General features: G+C 37.1%; 1 protein-coding gene across 1 annotated transcript in view; it reads right to left on the bottom strand.

The window, feature by feature from the left end:
• Window positions 1–2210: 2210 nt before the first annotated feature.
• ST13 (ST13 Hsp70 interacting protein) overlaps window positions 2211–19812 on the bottom strand; it is a 30444-nt gene continuing 12842 nt past the window's right edge. The window contains exons 5-12 of the mRNA XM_080660861.1: window positions 16257–16323; window positions 15201–15285; window positions 14724–14834; window positions 12870–12972; window positions 10997–11113; window positions 7828–7876; window positions 5330–5463; window positions 2211–4432 (exon numbers count right to left, since the gene is read on the bottom strand). Of these exons, the coding sequence (XP_080516987.1) occupies window positions 4304–4432; window positions 5330–5463; window positions 7828–7876; window positions 10997–11113; window positions 12870–12972; window positions 14724–14834; window positions 15201–15285; window positions 16257–16323 (795 nt within the window). The 3' untranslated portion in view covers window positions 2211–4303. The remainder of the gene's footprint in view (window positions 4433–5329; window positions 5464–7827; window positions 7877–10996; window positions 11114–12869; window positions 12973–14723; window positions 14835–15200; window positions 15286–16256; window positions 16324–19812) is intronic.

Here is a 19812-nt window from a genome sequence, read left to right on the forward strand (position 1 = left end):
ACTTCCGGGTCGTAGGACGCCCTGTCTCCCAGCTAGAGGACCGCGGGGCTGAAAACGCCCCCTTAGCTCTGATTGGCCCGTACAGCGTGTGCGGGGCGGAGCAGCGGTGTTGGCTCCACCCCACGAACCGGTGGGACAGCCCCCTAGAAGTTCCAAAATCTGGCCAGGCTTGCTTCACTTACCCAAAACTGGGGACTTCAGAAAGACCAGATGGCCTTTTTCTCACTTTCCTCCATAATACAAACTGACGACTGGCAAGATGGGGGACTCAAATCTTCCTGTTTCTCTGCAACTTGACTCATGTTTTCTCTCCCTAGAATATTTTTCTCACTAGTTTTAAAGTCATATTTTAGCAGAGATATCAATTGGGCAAGGTTCTCCCACTGAAAAACCCTGGGGTGTGGTGGAAAAAGAAAGTGGCTTCGGAAAGTCAAAATAATCAGATGCAGGTGGGAACATACTCGTTGGCAACAAGCAAAGTCTTTAAACTCTTGGTTTCTCCTTTTGTGAAATGAATGTTACACAGTACTAACAACTTCATTTGCTGTGAGGATTACAAAAGCTAATTTACATAGCTGCACTTTATAATATACTTAAAAAATTTTCCCATGTTGCAAAATGAGGAACCAAATTACACAGTACTAAAGATTTCTAACCTAGCACTCTAAATAATATTGTGAGATACAATGTTTCAGGACTCCAATTTCATTTCTTTACTGGAATACCAGTCACATCTCTATCACTTTTGGTACCAGCAAGTTCTATAACATCCTCACTGGTAATTCTTGAGTTTACTGTAAGTTAACTGCACTGTAATTTTTAAAGCTAATTTTTTCTTGACCCTATTACTGGGTCTGTCACAAGGGGACCAAGCACTTCAATTATTACATCCCTATTAGGAGAAACACCTGTTGGATGTGCACATTAACACACCTCATGATGTAATGAACAATTCTGCAAGAAGCTACCTCATACAAACAGGGGCAGGAGAGCATAGAATTTAAGAGAAAGACCTTTGAAACCACAAGCTTTGTTAAAAATCCTAGCTCCACAAATAATCAGGGGTGTTATCCTGGACAATTCACTAAGTGCTTGTTTCTTCATCTGTATAAAAAGGAGACAAGAGCACTCACCTTATGGTCATTGCCAGAACTGAGTCACTATTTGCAAACTGATTACAAAGTGCTTGGCAAGAAGTACTCCTTACTTGATAGATGTACCTACTTGGGTGCATTAATTTCAGATACGGTCAAATCTCTAATATGTATCTTGTTTCTCCTTGTCCCATTAAGCCAGTTATTTCCTAGTGTGGCAGATTGCTCAATGTTACTCAGGTCTTTCCTCCATTTCTTCTGTGGTAATATTTTGTTGCGCTCATGACCACACAGCTATGCTTCCTCTGCAGCTAAAAAACTTAGGCCTCAAGACTAAGAAAAAGCTGATCAACAGGATATGAGAATACAATGCTAATTCCATGTATTATCCTAAGTATTTCAGCATATACTTCCCTGGAGCTCTCTTCTGTTTCCTCAAGATAGATATGCTTGCAGAACAAGCATCTTTGGACCCAGAAATGGAAACTAACCGAATACTTACCTCTGGACTGCTACCTGAAAGAAAATTAAAGCTGATTTAGGCCAGCAATTTTCAACCAATGTGCTGCCAAGAATTTTTAAAATATGCAATATCTGACTACTTAAATCAGGGGCACTGACCTCTTTTCCCTTAGATTGCCAATTAAAAAATGACAGCGGTCAACACAATAGCTGTCTGGTGTGAATGCCCTGCCTTGAACCATAGGTAATAAATGTAACAGGAGTTGCAGCTTATTGGCTATGCTGCATCTGATTGGTTAATTCTTGGTACCAGGCATCCTTATATACAAGTATAAGCACCTAATATTTTTTAAAAAGTCACTTTGGAACAAAAAGGGTAATTACTATTAATTTTTCTTTGTGTAAATTAATAAAAAAGTATACCTATTTTTTGTCCAATTGGCAAAAAACGTGTTTTTGTTGTGACACAGAATTTTAGTAGTTTGTGTGCCATGAGTTAAAAATTGCTGACTAATGTATTTTTGTGGGTCCCTGTTAACTGCATTTTATAATCTGAAGCCTACTATGACCAGTAAATAACTTAAGATGAATGCCAGAGACAAAAGAAATAGAGCATGTGCTGGGGAGAAAAAAGGGGGGTGGGGGAAGTCAATATCCAGTTTGAAACCATACTTTATTTTTAATGTAGCTAGAAATATCCAACAACTATATATTTTTAAGCAGGAAAAACCGTTTACTTTTTCCTTCTTACAGCATTATTAGCACAAAAAAAGAACATTTGTTTAAAATGATATATTGAGTTTCTATGAAAATGAATGTATTTTTTATTTGTGGAACTTAAGTCTAAAAGCACAGAACACATTTTCAGAAGACCAGTTTTAGTTTCACCCATTTATGGTTAATATTTGCAATGTTATAATACACTTAGGTAATGTGTAGTCAAGTAAGTAAATCAAATAAGGAATTCAAAACCAACTGGTCTTCTTGAGTTATTATTCACAGCCTACACTGGAAATTTTGAGAAAGGAGAACACACATTAACAAAAAGAACACTGGCAAGCTCAAACGTTAGTTTATATGCTGAGTATTTTTAAGGGTTTAAAAGCATGCTCAATTAGCATACAGCTTTTTCTCACTTATATAAGATGCATTTCTAACTGCTTGTGTACAGCAAAGGATTAGAATCTGAATCGACTTATGATTTCAGATGTGTGCTATTTAATAAATGTATTCAATGGAATTACTTTACTGTTCCTACCACTGATTCTTCAAATAAGCAAAGTACATTAGCATTTAATTGAAAGATAGGTAGAAACCTAAAAATTCCTTGTACAGTGCCTGGACTTAGTCTCATTTAATATAGGAACTGAATATACAACAGAAAATTTATCATTTTCTTTTATCCTTGGAGAGAAAAAAAGAGGTGAAAATATGGTTGCAGTATTTAAGAGCTGAATAGGAGAACAATGAATTCTTTATAATACCAACAACTCTACAATAAAGAACCATGGATCTCATCAAGTTTATAATTCATGCTGGAGCAAAAACTTAGGTTCCCCTCTTTGTATCTCAAGTAATTCAAACCTCAGATTCTCTCCAAAATACAAAGATAAACTCAACTGCTATTTCCTAAGTAAAAGACCAAACACCAAAGGAATCCCTCCTTCCAACATCTTTTGATATAAGATTTCACAAAAGTAGAAATCTAATACTTAAATATGAATTCTCTTGGCCAAGTAGGAAACTACAGCTGTTATGGGTATTACCCTACATAGTCAGTCACTATATGTATTACATATTAAATTAAACCCAGCATTAAATATGCTTGCACAATTATGCTGTGAATTATTCACTAGCAGTGATGATGCTAGTGAAAAAGGACTATCTTTAGCCCAAGAGTAAGGGGGGAAATGTAAAAACAAGTAGAAAGCTGACAAAGAGTTGGGTATTTTCTGACCAGAAAAGGTAATTTTAAACATAGAAATATAAAAAGAAAAGTATTCCTTATTTCCCCATGTGGAAATAATATGAAACATTTATTTTATCTATCAGACAAGAACAGAGCTAAGTAATCCAACTCTACTGCAGCATTATAAAAAAATCACCCCTTCACCACAGTGTAAGATTTAAATGCATCTGCTCAAGGGTACGTGTTATATAAAATGTAGTAAGATTGCTGCTGCCCTGCCTAGTACTTCCAGTCCCTACCCAAGTCCTCGTGCTTTTATCGAAATAAATCATTTTTTAAAAATAAAGCATTTAAAAAGAGAAATCGAAATGGTTACAATATATGGTTACTGAGGTAAGCCATATATCTAACTCAAACTTTATTTAAATGTCATATTTGCTTTCCACTAATAAACCTTTACTTCACTCTGAGCAATAAATCTTCCATCCTGAAGTATCTTTTGCCCAATTAATTCAAAAGAAAACACCAAAATGATTAGTAAACAAAAATGTAGGGTTTAACACACCCTTTTAATTTGTTTTTTAAGTATTTTTAAGATTTAAAGTGTTTAAACTTTTTAATTCCTAGTAGGAAAACATTATCTGAACGAATACCATAATGGCAAACCACTGTGAAATGTTATAGCTGCATTTGGGACAGAGGGGTAGGGATTCTCGTCAAAGCACCCCAGCTTTCTTCATGAGAAGGTCAGAGGTACACTGGTTTGTATTATTGCGACATCCATTGGGTGATCCAAGTTGCTTTTCCTTCAGCAAGGGCTTTATTTGTCAGAAGGGCATTATGCTTGACCTCCAAATTTGGCTGACAATTTACTGATGAGATTCATAACCTTTGGGTTGCTCTGATATTTTGACATATTTGCTGGGTTCTGAGCCACATCCTGGAAGGCCACCATAACTTCTGGATCCTGCAAAGAAAGGTTTTCTTTTTAAGTACTTAAAAATTTTATGGGTCAGTAAGTTTTTATATTAAATCCTACCTATTTATTTAGACCTATAATTTTGTCATGGTCAAGTTATTTGGGATTTGGACAAATCCCAGAACTAGAAATATTATTAAATGTGCACATCAACCCTAACCGGTTTGACTCAGTGGATAGAACATCGGCCTGCAGATGGAAGGGACCCAGGTTCGATGCTGGTCAAGGGCATGTACCTTGGTTGCAGGCACATCCCCAGTAGGGGGTGTGCAGGAGGCAGCTGATCGATGTTTCTCCGTCATCGATGTTTCTAACTCTCTATCCCTCTCCCTTCCCCTCTGTAAAAAATTAATATCTTTTAAAAAAATTAAAAAAAACATGTGCACGTCAAAGTCAAACTCAACTATATCATTTTACCTAATGAAAAAAAACATATAAAGTCTTGATATAAAGAAAAGGACAACCAAATATAATTACCAACCATTACGAAGTATTTCCTATAAAACGATTTTTAAAAATTTAAGTGCCCCGGCCAGTGTGGCCGTTGATTGAGCATTATCCCATACACCAGTAGGTTGCTGGTTCGATTCCCAGTCAGGGCACCTGTCGGGGTTTCAGGCTCCATTCCTTAGAGGGCCTGCAGGAGGCAGTCAATAGATGTTTCACTCTCAGATCAGTATTTCTCTCTCTCTCTCTAAAAATCAATAAAAAACCTTAAAAAAAAATTTTTTAAGCTACTCATTCTGAAAGAAAATGAATATCACAAGCTATTTGGCAATTCAGATCAATACAACTTGGGTAACAGAGTAACCTTTGTCCCCACACAGAATTATGAAAGAAATGCCTTAGTGATATAAAGTTCCACTCTGTTTTTCTAAGTCTTACCTGCATGGCTGCAAGAACCTCTGGATCACTAAGAATTTCATTGAGCCCAGGCATTCCTGCCATTCCAGGCATGCCACCTCCCATTCCAGGCATTCCTCCAGGAAAATTACCAGGCATTCCCCCAGGAAAGCCACCTACAAAAATAAATGAAAAGATAATATAGACACCAACCACATTTCAAAGTAATCTAATAGTGTACTATTTTCTACTATGGATGAAAAAGGGGATTTATAGAAAGTAACTTCACAGGGTGATCCAATCATAGATTCCTAACTGGGTAGGTCACAGTGGGTAGTTAGGCCCCAGGTATGTAACTTCTTTAGTAAAATATTTATCTTTGCCCTAAGCCAGCCCTGTCTAGGTTAAGATACCTTTGAAGTAAGTAGCAACCTTGCTCAAGAGAGGACATAATTTTTGTTAACTCTCCTGTAATCCAATTCCCAATTTTGCTTTTTCCCAACTTCATGTAATGTTCCCTCAACTTTAGAAAAGAAATGCATAAAAGAAACTACCAAACTGTCCTTCTCCAAAGCATGAGATGAGCAACTCTCATCAGTTTTGACTCAAACACTTATAAAAAATTCACCACAGGTTTGGCTAGAGAATTGTAGTATGGTTCAGTTGGTTTGAGCATCATCCCATACATGGAAAGGTTGAGGGTTCAATTCCAGTAAAGGGCACATACCTAAATGTTTTTCTCTCACATCAATGTTTCTCTCTCTCAAAATCAATGAACATGTCTTTGGGTGAGGATTAAAATAAAAAAATTCTCTACAGGTTTGGGCGTTTCTTACGTCCACTACCAATTAAAATAACACACACGTACATGCACAAAGAAAAAGGATGTTATGCTACTAAACACAAGTAGTCTGAACAATCTAACTGGATATAACAAGACAAAATTTTTTGGATTCATTTTTTTTCTAAAAAATGAGGCTGTAAATCAGACTTTGTTACCTTCTGGGTTCATTTTTTCCCCTGGCAATAAAACTCTTAAAAAAAAAAAAAAAAGAAAGAAAACTAATCTTACCTTAAAATAAAAAGAAAGCTAACAGTCCCTTGGAATTACAAAATTTCTTTAATATTATTTCTGTCTCAATTTAAAGTTAATTCATTCAAGTTTAGTTATTCCTTAACAAATAACAAAAAACTATATTCCTCAAGAGCAGTTATTCCTTTAAGAACTACATGGAATGCTTGTTTTAAAAAGCTGTGGACTTTTATCTCCACAACAGACAGAATCAAAATTTCTCAAAGTGAAACTGAAAATCTGCATTTTTAACAAGCACTCCTGGTGTTTCTTCTTTATACTGAGAATAATGCTCTAGCAAAAAGGATTTAATTCTCCCAGCACGTTTTTTAGATTATAAGCCAAAATTATTTTCTACTCAGTTTTTCACTATCTTTAAGTCCACTGGAAGTATTCTGAAATAACAATTATACCAATATGATTCTAAAGGGAAATACAGGTAACATCAATGCATTCTACAGATCAAGAGTCACTGTAATAAAGCCAAAAAAATAAAAAATAAATAAAAGCAAAAATATGGATCACAAAGTCATTACTATCTGGCTCAATTAATTTAAACATGTGCATAAATAACTAACAATCACAGATAAGGAGATCTAAGCGGTCTAAAAGCTTCTCTTCCTGCTCCTACTAACTGAAAAACTAGTTTATACCCACACAAAAATTATTGATCCAATGCAATAGTTAACTAGTCTGCTTGTCAATCTAGGTAATAAAAACTACTAACAAAAAATTATCTCTACACTAGTCTACATTTGTGGTCACTTTCTAAAACAAAGGTACCTGACATAAGATCATTTACATTTTAAACAGGAAGTAAACTATGAACTAAAATTTTCTTGCCTTTTCTCCAAATTGCACTCAGCCCCAGTATACGTTCTTTCTTTTTAGTTGTTTGGCACATGACCTTTTAGAATGCTACCTTTTTTAGCCAGTGGCAGGCATATAAGCATAAGCAGTGTACGGCTGCCTCTATCTCCCCTTAAGAGGAAGCTGGTTATTATTAAACAGTTGATTCCCCACTAGAATTATGAACTTTAAAAAAAAATCTCTTTCTAGTTTTTATATAATTTTCAAACTGTCTCATTAAGGAAGTATTCATTCATTCTGAGTGCCCTTTTAGCTGCTCTTCTACTTGTATTATATAGGATTGGTATCATTCAAGGCTTTGTCTTGCTGGTAATTTCAGATCACGTGACACAAGAAAGGGAAGAGTGTGTATTATTTTTACACTGGACTTAAAACATTTTTTGTGCTTAATTCCACACAGCACTTTTACTTACTATCATATGAATAGACAAAATTCCATTATATTTAGAAATACTTTGAATCCATCACAATCATTATAGTCCTAATAAAGGTACAATGCTTGGGCCTCAATAATATAATAAACATATCAGAGCCCTCAGATCAGAACATTCTCCAATTACTTACAATACTAATAGGCTTAATTTTTATTTAAAAATACCTGGAAAAGAGCCAAACTGAGCTCCTGATTGTCGTCTGGCTTCTTCCTCCTTTAATAGAAAAACAAATTATGTAAAAGGGAGAGAAAAAGTCCTGCTGTCCACCCCTACCTTATCCATGCAGAATCATGAAAAAATTTGTAAAAATAAGGTAGTTATAGTACTTACAAGAATAAAAAACTTCAAGTGGAAATAATGGACTAAAGGATACACACCTTCACAACCCGCCCCCCCAAATTTCCAATTGAATTTCTCAATGAGCATTACTTTTGATAATGATTCCAAGTAGTGTTTTCCTTCTACTTGGAAAAGGAAAAAAACCCTGGAAATTTATAATACTGATTTGTTGGTCCATGCTTATAAAAACTACATTCTTATTATTTTTAAATTCCAAAATAAAAGCACATGGTTAGATTACTAAAACTGCCTTAACTTTTGACTCCCAGGTTCATCTTTTCTATACTCTACGTAATTCAACAACAAATACAACTAGAGATTTACTGAATGATTTTTGTTTTCTTAAACACAAAAAGAAATATACATAAACTTCCCTTATAACCAATTATAAAGTCATTAGGAGATATATAAATGTAAAATTACTTTTGAAGATTATAAACTATAATCCCCCAAATCAAGTATGATGCTTAAAAATATTAAATGACAACAAAAATTAGGATATAATCTCCATATATAAAAGCCTAAGTGATCAAGTGACCGAATGACCAGTCACTATGATGTGCACTGACCACCGGGGCAGATGCTCAACACAGGAGCTGCCCCCTGCTCAGGTGACCAACCAGGGCCAGACGCAGGGCTCACAGCTGGTAGCACTGCTAGGGATTGACTGGGTGTGAGCCCGCGGTAGGCACAGCGGGGCAGGGATGAGTGGGAGCAGCGGACTGCACTGCGAGTTTTGGCCCGATCCCCACAGGCCACGCCAAGAGACCCCACCAGTGCATGAATCCATGCACCGGGCCTCCAGTGTTATCTTATCCTATATAATAAAGAACTAATATGCTAATTAGACCGAACAGCAGAACGACTGTCTGGACACCTTCCGGACAAAGCCAGGACTGTGAGGGCCAAGCCTCTTGCATAAATTTCATGCATCAGGCCTCTAGTATAATTATAATACAGCTTTATGTCCTTTTATCTAACAACTAGAGGCCCGGTGCACAAAATTTGTGCACGGGGTGGGGGAGGGCGCCCTCAGCTCAGCCTGCACCCTCTCCAATCTGGGACCCCTCGGACAACCCTCTCACAATCCGGGACCACTGGCTCCTAACCACTCACCTGCCTACCTGCCTGATTGCCCCTAACTGCCCCCCTGCTGGCCTGATCACCCCCAACTGCCCCCCGCCGCCGGCCTGGTCGCCCCATGCAGCCTGCTGTTCAGTCATTGCGTGAGGGTGTCCCGACCAATTTGCTATTACCCTTTTATTAGTATAGGCTAGAGGCTCCATGCATAAAATTAGTGCATGGGTGTGGTCCCTAGGCCTGGCCGGTGATCGAAGTGCAAGCATCTGGCATGGAAGGACAGGTGCCAGCTGACCTCTGGGCCCTAGGCAGCACCTGGACCCCTGAACCCTCTCCACACCCCCTCCACCTTAGTCACGGTGCCCAAGTTCCCACGCCCAGATGTGGTGAGCTTGGCCAAATGCTGCGGGCTAGGGCACAGTGTGGGTCTCTGGGATGCCCAGTGGTGCTGCACGGAAGCCGGGCAGGCAGCACACTCTCTCCTGGCTGGCCTTGCAGACCAGCTCCTCCACAAACCCACGAGGAGCCTGACCAGCCCTGCGGTCCTGGCTCCTCACGGGTGCCTGGCACCTGAGCACGGGGGCTTCCCCGACGCACAAGCCCTGGGGGAGGGTAGCAGGGGGAGTGAGAGCGAGCTCAGCGGACACCCCACATTCTCACCACACCTCTGTCCTTGTCACCCCCACCCCCAGGTAGCCTGCAAGAGGTCGCAGCGCATTGCCGATGCCTGCCATGTTTCATACTGCCCCCTGGTGGTCAGCACACATCATAGCAAGCGGTCAAATTCCTGGTCTCATGGTTGAACAACTGCTGGAGGGGACAATTTGCATATTAGGCTTTTATTATCTAACAATGTTAAAAATAAGTAGATGCAAACTGACAGCATCAATGCAAAAGGCTAGTAATATAGAAAAGGACTAGGAGAAATCTTAAGAATAACAACAACAGTATTTTATAGATAAATTATGGATGATGTCTTTTTTTTCTTAATTTTATATAACACTAATGGCCCAGTGCACGGATTTGTGCACAATGAAAGGAAATTAGAAGAAATATTTTAATATCGCTATTTGCCCTTTTCTATAATAGAAATGTCAACAAAACAACCAAATTCACGGTCGACAATGACAGATCGAAACACACGCACGTGATTGGCACCAGCGAGAGCTTTAGAAGTATTATGCATGCATGAGTCAACGTTTATTTTTAAATTGCCAGTTTGCGTCATATGTATCCTCCAGCTGGTCGGACATATGTACATATGGTCGATCACTTAGCCTTTTATATATATAGATGACTTTGTAATTACAAATAAACAGCTAGCATCAATTTTGAATAGCTATGACTAAACAGCTGGGAATAGGAGGAACTACAACATTTATACATCAGGGCAAGCATCTTCAAGAAAACAAATAATTACTGCCAAGTTTTCATTATTTGATGGTGAAAAATTCCTGATTTTACGAGAACACCAGAATATAATTAGCGAAATATAAACTCACTTAAGAATTTAAAGACTAAAAGTATTCCCACAAATTTGCCCTAGTTGGTTTGGCTCAGTGGATAGAGCATCGGCCTGCGGACTGAAGGGTCCCAGGTTCGATTCCGGCCAAGGGCACATGCCTGGGTTGCGGGCTCCATCCCCAGTAGGGGGCGTGCAGGAGGCAGCCAATCAATGGTTCTCTTTCATCATTGAGGTTTCTCTCTCTCCCTTCCTCTCTGAAATCAATAAAATATATTTTAAAAAAATAAAAGTATTCCCACAAATTAAATAATAAAGGGAAAGAAAACCCCCTTTATCATTATTGTACAGAACTGCATGCAGCATGAAAGAAGAGCCAAGAATTAGAGTAATATCCTAAAAGCTCTAATCTACTGTATTTTCCATTAACGGTTTAGTTATAGAAACTTTACCCTCTGGGCTTTCTCATGTTCTTCCCGAGCCTTCTTAACCCTTTCCATTCTTTCTTTGATCTCTCGCTCTTCCCGTTTCCGCTCATACTTTCTCCGATGTTCTGCAATTTTCTGGGCCTAGGAAAAAAGAGGCACAAAAAAATGTTCTAAAAATTGAATAAAGTCAATACACATCTACAGTTTTGTTAAAGAATTACTTTTCTTTGTGGAGAGGTGTTTGACATAGTTTTGACTAATGACAGATTTGCCAGATAGAAAAACATGTGAGATAACTCAGGCTTTAACAAGTCCACTGTGAAATAGTCTAGGACTTGAAATTAGAAGTATTATAAATCTCAAACAATTAAATATGGCCAGGAAGACAATTAGGTTTCAAATTGCACAACAATTTTCACCTATACCTGCCTTGGGAAGGCAGAAACTGGAAACACATATACCAGTTATTTGCCAGTCTAACGATACTTAACTTTCCTCATCCACAAAATGAGGGGGGAAGGGGTAGAAACATGCAAGTCTTATAGAAATGCTATGAAGAACTGAGAGAGAGCCCTAACTGGTTTGGCTCAGTGGATAGAGCATCGGCCTGTGGATTGAAGGGTCCCAGGTTCGATTCCGGTCAAGGATATGTATCCCCTACCTGGGGATGTGCCCGCAACCAAGGTACGTGCCCTTGACCGGAATCAAACCTGGGACCTTTCAGTCCCCAGGTAGGGGGTGTGCAGGAGGTAGCTGATTGATATTTCTCTCTCATTGATGTTTCTAACTCTCTATCCCTCTCCCTTCCTCTCTGTTAAAAAAAAAAAAAAAAAAAAAAAATCAATAAAATATATTAAAAAAAAAAAAAAGAACTAAGAGAGCCCTAGCCGGTTTGGCTCAGTGGATAGAGTGTTGGCCTGCAGACTGAAGGGTCCAGGGTTCAATTCGGTCAAGGGCACATGCCCGGGCTGCAGGCTTGATCACCAATAGGGGGCAAGCAGTAGTCAGCTGATCAATGATTCTCTCTCATCATTGATGTTTCTATCTCTCTCTCTCTCCCCCTCTCTGAAATCAATAAAAATATATATATTTTAAAAAAAAGAACTAAGAGAGAAAATATATGTACCAGGCACTAGTACATCATTCACAACAAATTCTTGAAATCTATTCTTTATTCAGAGAATAACACTAATTAAATGAGATTCATATTCAACCATTAGTTTACTTGTGATTTTTAAAGAACCTCATGTTCTAGAGTACCTCACATAATAATATTGCTGAGGTAGCCCTGTTATGAGAAGAAAAAAGAAGTAACAGTCTCTAATAGTAGCTAAATTAAATAAAATTTGCACTACCTTAAAACCTTTGGGAATGAATTCTGGATAGTATACTACCCACAAAGCTGAAGGATTTACCCATGTGAATGCATTAAAGTTAATTTCACTGACAATTTTAGACAGAAATTATCTTGAAACAATATTCTAGCTTTTGGATTCAATATTATCATTTTTTCAAAGGTTGAACTTAACTATCACAGGGTCCTCATATTTTATAATGTGGCTATATATACCTATGATAAATAAAGACAGATCAAACGCAATTTTGGCTCACATTTTATACATTTTTCCATTTGTCCCTTTTCATTTGTTTTTAGTTATAACTCTATTGAAGGCATGCAAACCAAGTAATAGAGCTTGCTATAATGCAGAATGAAAAAGAAAAGCATGAAAACCAAATAAGATTTCCTGAGTTGAGCACAAACTTCAGTGATTACAGATGATAATTTCCAAATGTTTGTTTCTTTGCATATGTTTTGCCGATAATTTACTGCCAGGGGCTAAGTGCTTAGAGCCATGGAGCATTACAGTAATGACTTCCCTTTCTCAATTTAACATACCTTTGGTTGAACTTCTTTCAGCATTGCACTAGCGTCTTCATCATAATCCAATTTACATGCAAGGGCAAGATCATGGGCTGCTTCTTCCCAGTGGCCCAGAAGTCTGAAACAGATAGAAATTCATTTTAGAGTATTTTATACATATTCACTTATGCAGCTCGGGGTCCTTCTCATTATGAGGAAGGATTGTTACAGCCTGGCCAGTGTGGCTCAACAGTTGAGAGACAACCCATGCACTGAGAGGTCTCTGGTTTGATTCCTGGTTAGGCCACACGGCTGGACTGTGGACCCAATCCCTGTAGGGGGCAGCCAATCGATGGTTCTATCTCATCAATGTTTCTCTCTCTCTTTACCTCTTCCTTCCTCTCTCTCTAAAAATCAATCAAAGTTTTAAAATAATAATTCAAGTAATTTAAAGGATTTTTCTCAAAATTATCTCCAGGAAAAGAGATAATGACGTATCTTCTGTGGGATATAGATAAAAACTGCAACAAGAAAACTTTAAACTTTTCTTAAAGATTGTATTACCTCCTAAGGTATGATTTTGAAAATTTTATGTACATGGAAGGATAACACAAGTAAGTAAATATATTAGGGGCAAAGATTTTGACTTTAGGGTAACAGTATCAAAAATACAAAATACATTTAATATTGAATTTTAATGAAAAATTATCAATATTAATTTAAAATTTATAACTTTTTCCTTAAAATTATTTTAAAAATTTTTTTCTAATTCTGTCCACTGAAATGACAGAAAGTAAGGACATCACAGAAGTAATGAACACATCTGGTGACCCAACTTTAGTTTCTATAAAAATAATCCCCACTAAAATTAACTAATGTTTCTTGAAGAAATGGTTTACTACAAATCTGGGACAAGCAAAGTACAAGATGAGCCCATTCTATGTTCTACCAGAAGACAAGGAAATGCTCAAATACTATTGGGATCTCAAGGATCAATGGCAATGCATAAGCTTTCCTGTACTGACGGAGCATTAATACATATTATTCCAACATTTTACCTATATCTTGACATACGTCTTAAAAATCTCTAAAGCTACTTTTTTGAGTCACCTAAGCACAGTTGGGTCAAGCATATCCATCTTCATCTCCACTCACAGTTAAGTACATTACTTTTTCATTCCATGAAAGATGTCATTAGACATTTCATCTCAAACCACAAATACCCATTTCTATACCACTGTTTCGTTTCTAGGAATGATTGCTAATCTAGGCTAAATTCACCTCTTTATTTGCTCCCTTTCCTGATATTTCAGATGACGTAGCATTGACTGAAGTAGTTGGAAGCTAGTGAATTCCTTCTTCTATAATATACTGGTTATTTATTGTTAAGTTGCAGAGAGAAAACCTGAAAATAAGAGAAAATCTGATACTAGGTGAGGAATAGAGTGAAAAAATAAAATGGAGTCACTATGGTCAAGCTTCTAAATTATTAACTTCACGTGGGCTGAGGCACAAGCAAACAATTATTGTTTTAACTGACTCTAGAAACGTCCCATAAGACGCTTGAATAAATCTTTGTCATTTATTTCCAGACAAAGTCCTGACTGTGACTTTGGTCGATAAAGGCCACTCTCCTTTCCTGGAGATAATTTTGAAAAAAATCCTTAACTCTGGCTATATGTGGTCAAAAACTGTAACAGTAGTTTTCTTTGAATAAAAGGAGTAAAGAATTTTTATTTGTACCTTACGATATGAATTCTTCATGTTGAGTACATATAATTATTACTTTGAAATTAAATCTTTAAGCAATTTTGTTTTTATAAGAAAGCATATTTAAAAACACCAGATTTAAATAAAGTGTTCTGAAAATAAATAAATTCCATTACTTACCTGTGTGCTTTCCCTCGCCACTTGTAAGGCTGAGCTGAATCAGGATTTATTTCAATAGCTCTGTCACAGTCTCGGATAGCAGCATTTGGCTTCTGTAATTTGATGAAGACACTAAAAAATGTGATATTAAAAAGTATTCATTTAAAACAGTAACACCTTTGGGATTGCTACAGAAGCAAGTCTATTTAAATAAATGATCAGAAATTATTCACGGGGGCTCAGCCAGTGTGGCTCGGTGGTTGAGTGTTGAGCTATGAACCAGGAGGTCACAGTTCAATTCCCAGTCAGGGCACACATGCCCGGTTGTGGGCTCAATCCTCAGTGAGGGTCGTGCAGGAGGTGGCCAATCAATGATTCTCATTACTGATTTGTCTACCTCTCTCCCCCTCTCCCTTCCTCTCTGAAATCAAGAAAAATATTTTTAAAAAGAAAAAGAAATTATTCACTAGGGGGTGCTATTTTGTTTAGCACTCTCACCTGGCTCTCTTGGCATACAGAATGGCCAAACGAGGATTCAGCTTGATGGCATCTGTGAACAAGTCTATGGATTTCTGTAGCTCACCTAAAGTGAAACAAGAGTTATTGAGAAATAGTCAGAGTATAAAAAATATTAAGAAAAATTATTGATCTCTTGTCTGATTAGTCTTTCACATACTTTATTTAGACCAGAAAAAAAAGACTAGTTTCTAAATTAATATACAGAATGGGCTCTTCAAAGCAAACCTTTACCAAACCTATACTGTAAATCATTCAACACAGAGACAATAGCACACTCTTAGGTCTCTTATTGATTTTAATTAAGAAAAAGTAAATGGATAAAATTTAAAGAATAAATCAATTTTATTCCATTAATTAAATTTTCTTTTATCCATTAAGTTAAAACGATAAAATTTAACTTAACAAAAAAGTATTCTTACTAAATTCACAGAGATTATGAAAAAAATTATTTAAATTCATAAGAATGTTATAAAAATTCAAGAAAACTAGAACTCATTGAAGACCATAACCCACATCATTATATCTATTCACATAGTTAGCTTCTTTATTAGTTCCTTCAGTGAAATCATTCAACAAATAAAATGTACTATAGAATTAGAACAGTTCTTTGCATAAAGTCTAATTTACTTGGGCATAGGAAACATGGAAGGCAAGATAAATACTGAATTTTAAAGTAAATGCACAATTCACTTTGAAAATATATTGTATAAAGGACCTTAACAGAACTCATGAAAAAAATGTTCAGTCTTATTAGTTATTACAGATGTCTAGTACAAGTTATTACTGTGGGATGTCTAATAAGCAACTCCCATCAGGATCTGTCTATGCCCTGAGGCAAGGTGATACCTGAGTGACTTCAGCCTCTTTATTAATGGGGAAGGATTGGGTGGAAAATAGGCACTTTCTTCTCCAGTATAAGATATTCAATAAATTTAAATTCCTTTTCCCTTTCCCACTATTTAACAGTTACTACGGTAGAGAAGAGAAAATCCGGAATATCACAGAAATGTAGCAAAGTATAAAAAAATCACTCACCATCATTTAGGGCATCAATGGCAGCCACTTTTTTATCATTTGCCTGATCCATCATCTCGTCAGTTATCTAGGGGACAGTTGAAGGCAGACTTAGAATAGTAAAGAGAGCAAACAGAGGAAGAAAACAATTTGGACTTTTTAGGAATGAGGTAGTCACAAACCCCATTTTTATTCATTTTTCTCTAGTCTCCAGAAAGCCAAGAGAGTAATTATGATAACTGAATAACACAGTATGCAGAATGAGTTTTAATCTTTTACATGAAACAACAAAATTTCCTTCCTACATTCGGCCTTAGATAGTACCTTCGGTCCCCTCCATCCCAGCCTAGCAGGTTGTTCTGCCCTTGTCTTACCAAGTCCCTTTCAGTTACTCACAAATATTAAAACTCAATCTCCCCACGAGAAGTAACTAAAGCTAGTTCCTTTTAGGGTTGAAGTTTCAGAAAAAGAAATATCTCATAATTTGTTCCAACAAACACCTATTGAAAGAAAGAACAAACACTGTAAAAGATGCTGACAGTAAATGATTAGTACAAAAACGTATAGCAAATATCCTACCTAAAATGGAAAGTCAAGAAGTTTTCTTTTTCTTTTTTTTGTTAATCCTCACCCGAGGATATTTTTCCATTGACTTTTAGAGACAGTGGAAGGGAGGGGGAGAGACAGAGAGAGAGAAACATTGATGTGAGAGAGACACATTGATTGGCTGCCTCTCTAACACCCCTGACCAGGGCCAGGGATCGAGCCTGCAAACGAAATATGTGCCCTTGACTGGAATCGAACCTGAGACCCTTCAGTCCATGGGCCTATGCTCTATTCACTGAGCCAAACTGACCAGGGCCAGAAGTAGTTTCTTTAACAAACGGGAAAAAAACAACTCTATCACCATCACTGTGTAAAACATTACTAGAGGTGCTGATTAATTTATTACGACAATAACTTGATAGGTTTAAGAACTGGAAAGTACTCGGTTGTCTTTATTTATATTTACCTAGAAAATCCAATGAAGTGACAAGTTACTAGATCTCCTAACATTATTCAATAAAGTTTGTAGAAATAAGAGCAACATAAAAAATAAACCCAGAGTTCCTCCAAATCAGCAAAAATCAATTACAAAATAGAACAAGACACCATTCTAAGATCACACAAAACTTTCATGGGGGAAAAAAGTAAAATTCTATAAAAGGACACCAAATATATATAACATGTTCATGAAAAGATTACTTTGAATATTTCAACCTATCCCCAAGTTACTCAATAAATTCAAAGCAATTCCAACAAAAATTATTTTAAGTTTTAGACAACTTTTAAAAATTTTTTTTAAAGAACAAAGGAAGAAACACTTTACGAGGTAGTAAGACAGCCTACAAAGCCAGAGTAATAAAAGTTTTAAAGAAGATGATGACATCAGTTTGACATGCTTGGTTTACAGCAATATATACCCATGATACCCTGAACAAATCTAAAAACCATCTTTTAAAAGCAATCTTTAGAAAACAACAGCCCTGGACGGTTTGCTCAGTGGATAGAACATCGGCCTGCGGTTCGATCCCTGGTCCCATGCGGGAGGCAACCAATCATGTGTCTCTCTCACATCGATGTTTCTCTCTTTCTCTTTCCCACTCCGTTCCAGTCTCTCTAAAAATCAATGGAAAAATAGCCTCAGGTGAGGACTAACAAAACAACAACAAAAAACCCCACAACAAACAAAACTAAAAAACAACAAAAGTATATACAAAAAAATAAATGTAAAAAAAAAGAAATAAAAGCAATCTTTGACCTAAGAATGTAGAAATCCTCAAGGAACAAGATTAAATAAAGCCTTGAAATCCAGTGAGATAGCCAAGTGCTCCATCTGCTTTCACCCGTGTGGCAGGTGTCAAACCTGGTAACCGTGCAATTGTTTTTGAAGGTAGTGCGGGATACATGAAACCAACGTTAGATTCAGGTGAAGAGTATATGTTGTCTAATCAGACACCCTCCAATATAAATCTGGAACCCCAAATGCCTATAGCTATAAGCATAATGGTAAATCAAAAACAAGCCTACCAAAGAAAGGGACAGTCAAATAGAAAACATCACCTCTGTAAATTCATTACCGGAAGCCCGCCTGTCCAGTACAATTCACATTACTTATGTAAACAACAACAAAAGCATGCTGAGAATTAAAAGTGGTCCTTGTGGCAGTGCCATCTCAGAGTCTAGATGGAAGCATTTTCCTTTTTGAAGGAATATGCTTTCTACCCATACCTCAAAAACTTTCCACAGTGGTATTTCAAAGAACTCATAGTTTAAATAAGACACACAAAATCCAAAAGTAAACAAGGTACCTCAACTAGCAAGTGTCAGGAAAAATCAGCAAAAAGAAAGACAAAGTACTTAATGTGTTTAAGAGAATTAAGGCAAGTTCTGAAATGAATAAGGAGCAAGAGATTTATAAACAAACAAGTGGACTTAATTGTTTTTATTATTATTTTTAACCTTATCTGAGGATATGCTTAGAGAAAGAAAGGAAGGAAGGGAGAGAAGCATCAATCGCTGCCTCCATATGCCCCTGAGCGAGGAGCAAACCCACAACCCCGGTATGTGCCCTGAACAGGAACCAAACTGGCAACCTTTCTGTACACAGGACGAGGTTGTGCACCAACTGAGCCACTGAGGCTGGGCCCCAGTGGACTTCAAAAAGAATCAAAGTGAAATTATCAAAATGAAAAGCATAAGCATTCCAATTAAAATATCAATGGAAAAAAAGACAAAGAAAGCATATGTAATTCAGCAGAGGGATAAAGAGATGGAACTTAGTGAAAAAATCTAGCATATATCTAACTAGGGCCCCAGAATGACAACAGAGAATGGAAAAGAGGCAATGTCTGAAAGAGATAGTCGCTAAAAATGTTCCAGAGCTAAAGAAAGTTAACAACCCTAGATTTAAGATGACCAATAAATCCCAAGCAAGATAGAGTATTATAAATGTAGACACTCTGAAATAACACAGCACCACCAATAAATAGAACACACAATTTTAAAAATTCCTTTTATAAATAGTGACATAAAGCACTTACATTTGTTCTTTAAGACGCACAAGACCTTTATGGAGAAAATGTAAGTTACTGAAAGATGCCAAAAAAAAGACCTGAAAATCAGATACTGCCCTGGCGGGTTGCACATTGGTTGGAGCATTGGCCCGCAGACTCAGGGTCTCAGGTTCGATTCCCAGTCAAGGGCATGTACCTCAGTTGCAGATTCCCCAGCCCTGTAGGGGTGCAAGCAGGAGGCAACCAATTGATGTGTCCCTATCACATGGATGTTTCGCTCTCTTTCTCACCCCCCTCCCTCCTACACTCTCTCAAAATCAATGTAAAAAATATCCTCGGGTGAGAATAAAAAGAAAAAAAAAATTAGATACCACATTGATGGATAATTAATCTCATTAGTGAGATGTATCTTCTTCCTAATTTGATTTAGATTTAATGCAGCTTTAATGGCGGGGGGAAATCCTATTTTTTAGGAAGGAACTTGACAATCTGATTCTAAAACTTAGATGGAAAAACAAAGA

The sequence above is a fragment of the Plecotus auritus genome (genome assembly GCF_963455305.1).
Source record: "Plecotus auritus genome assembly, chromosome: 3".
NCBI lineage: Eukaryota > Metazoa > Chordata > Mammalia > Chiroptera > Vespertilionidae > Plecotus > Plecotus auritus.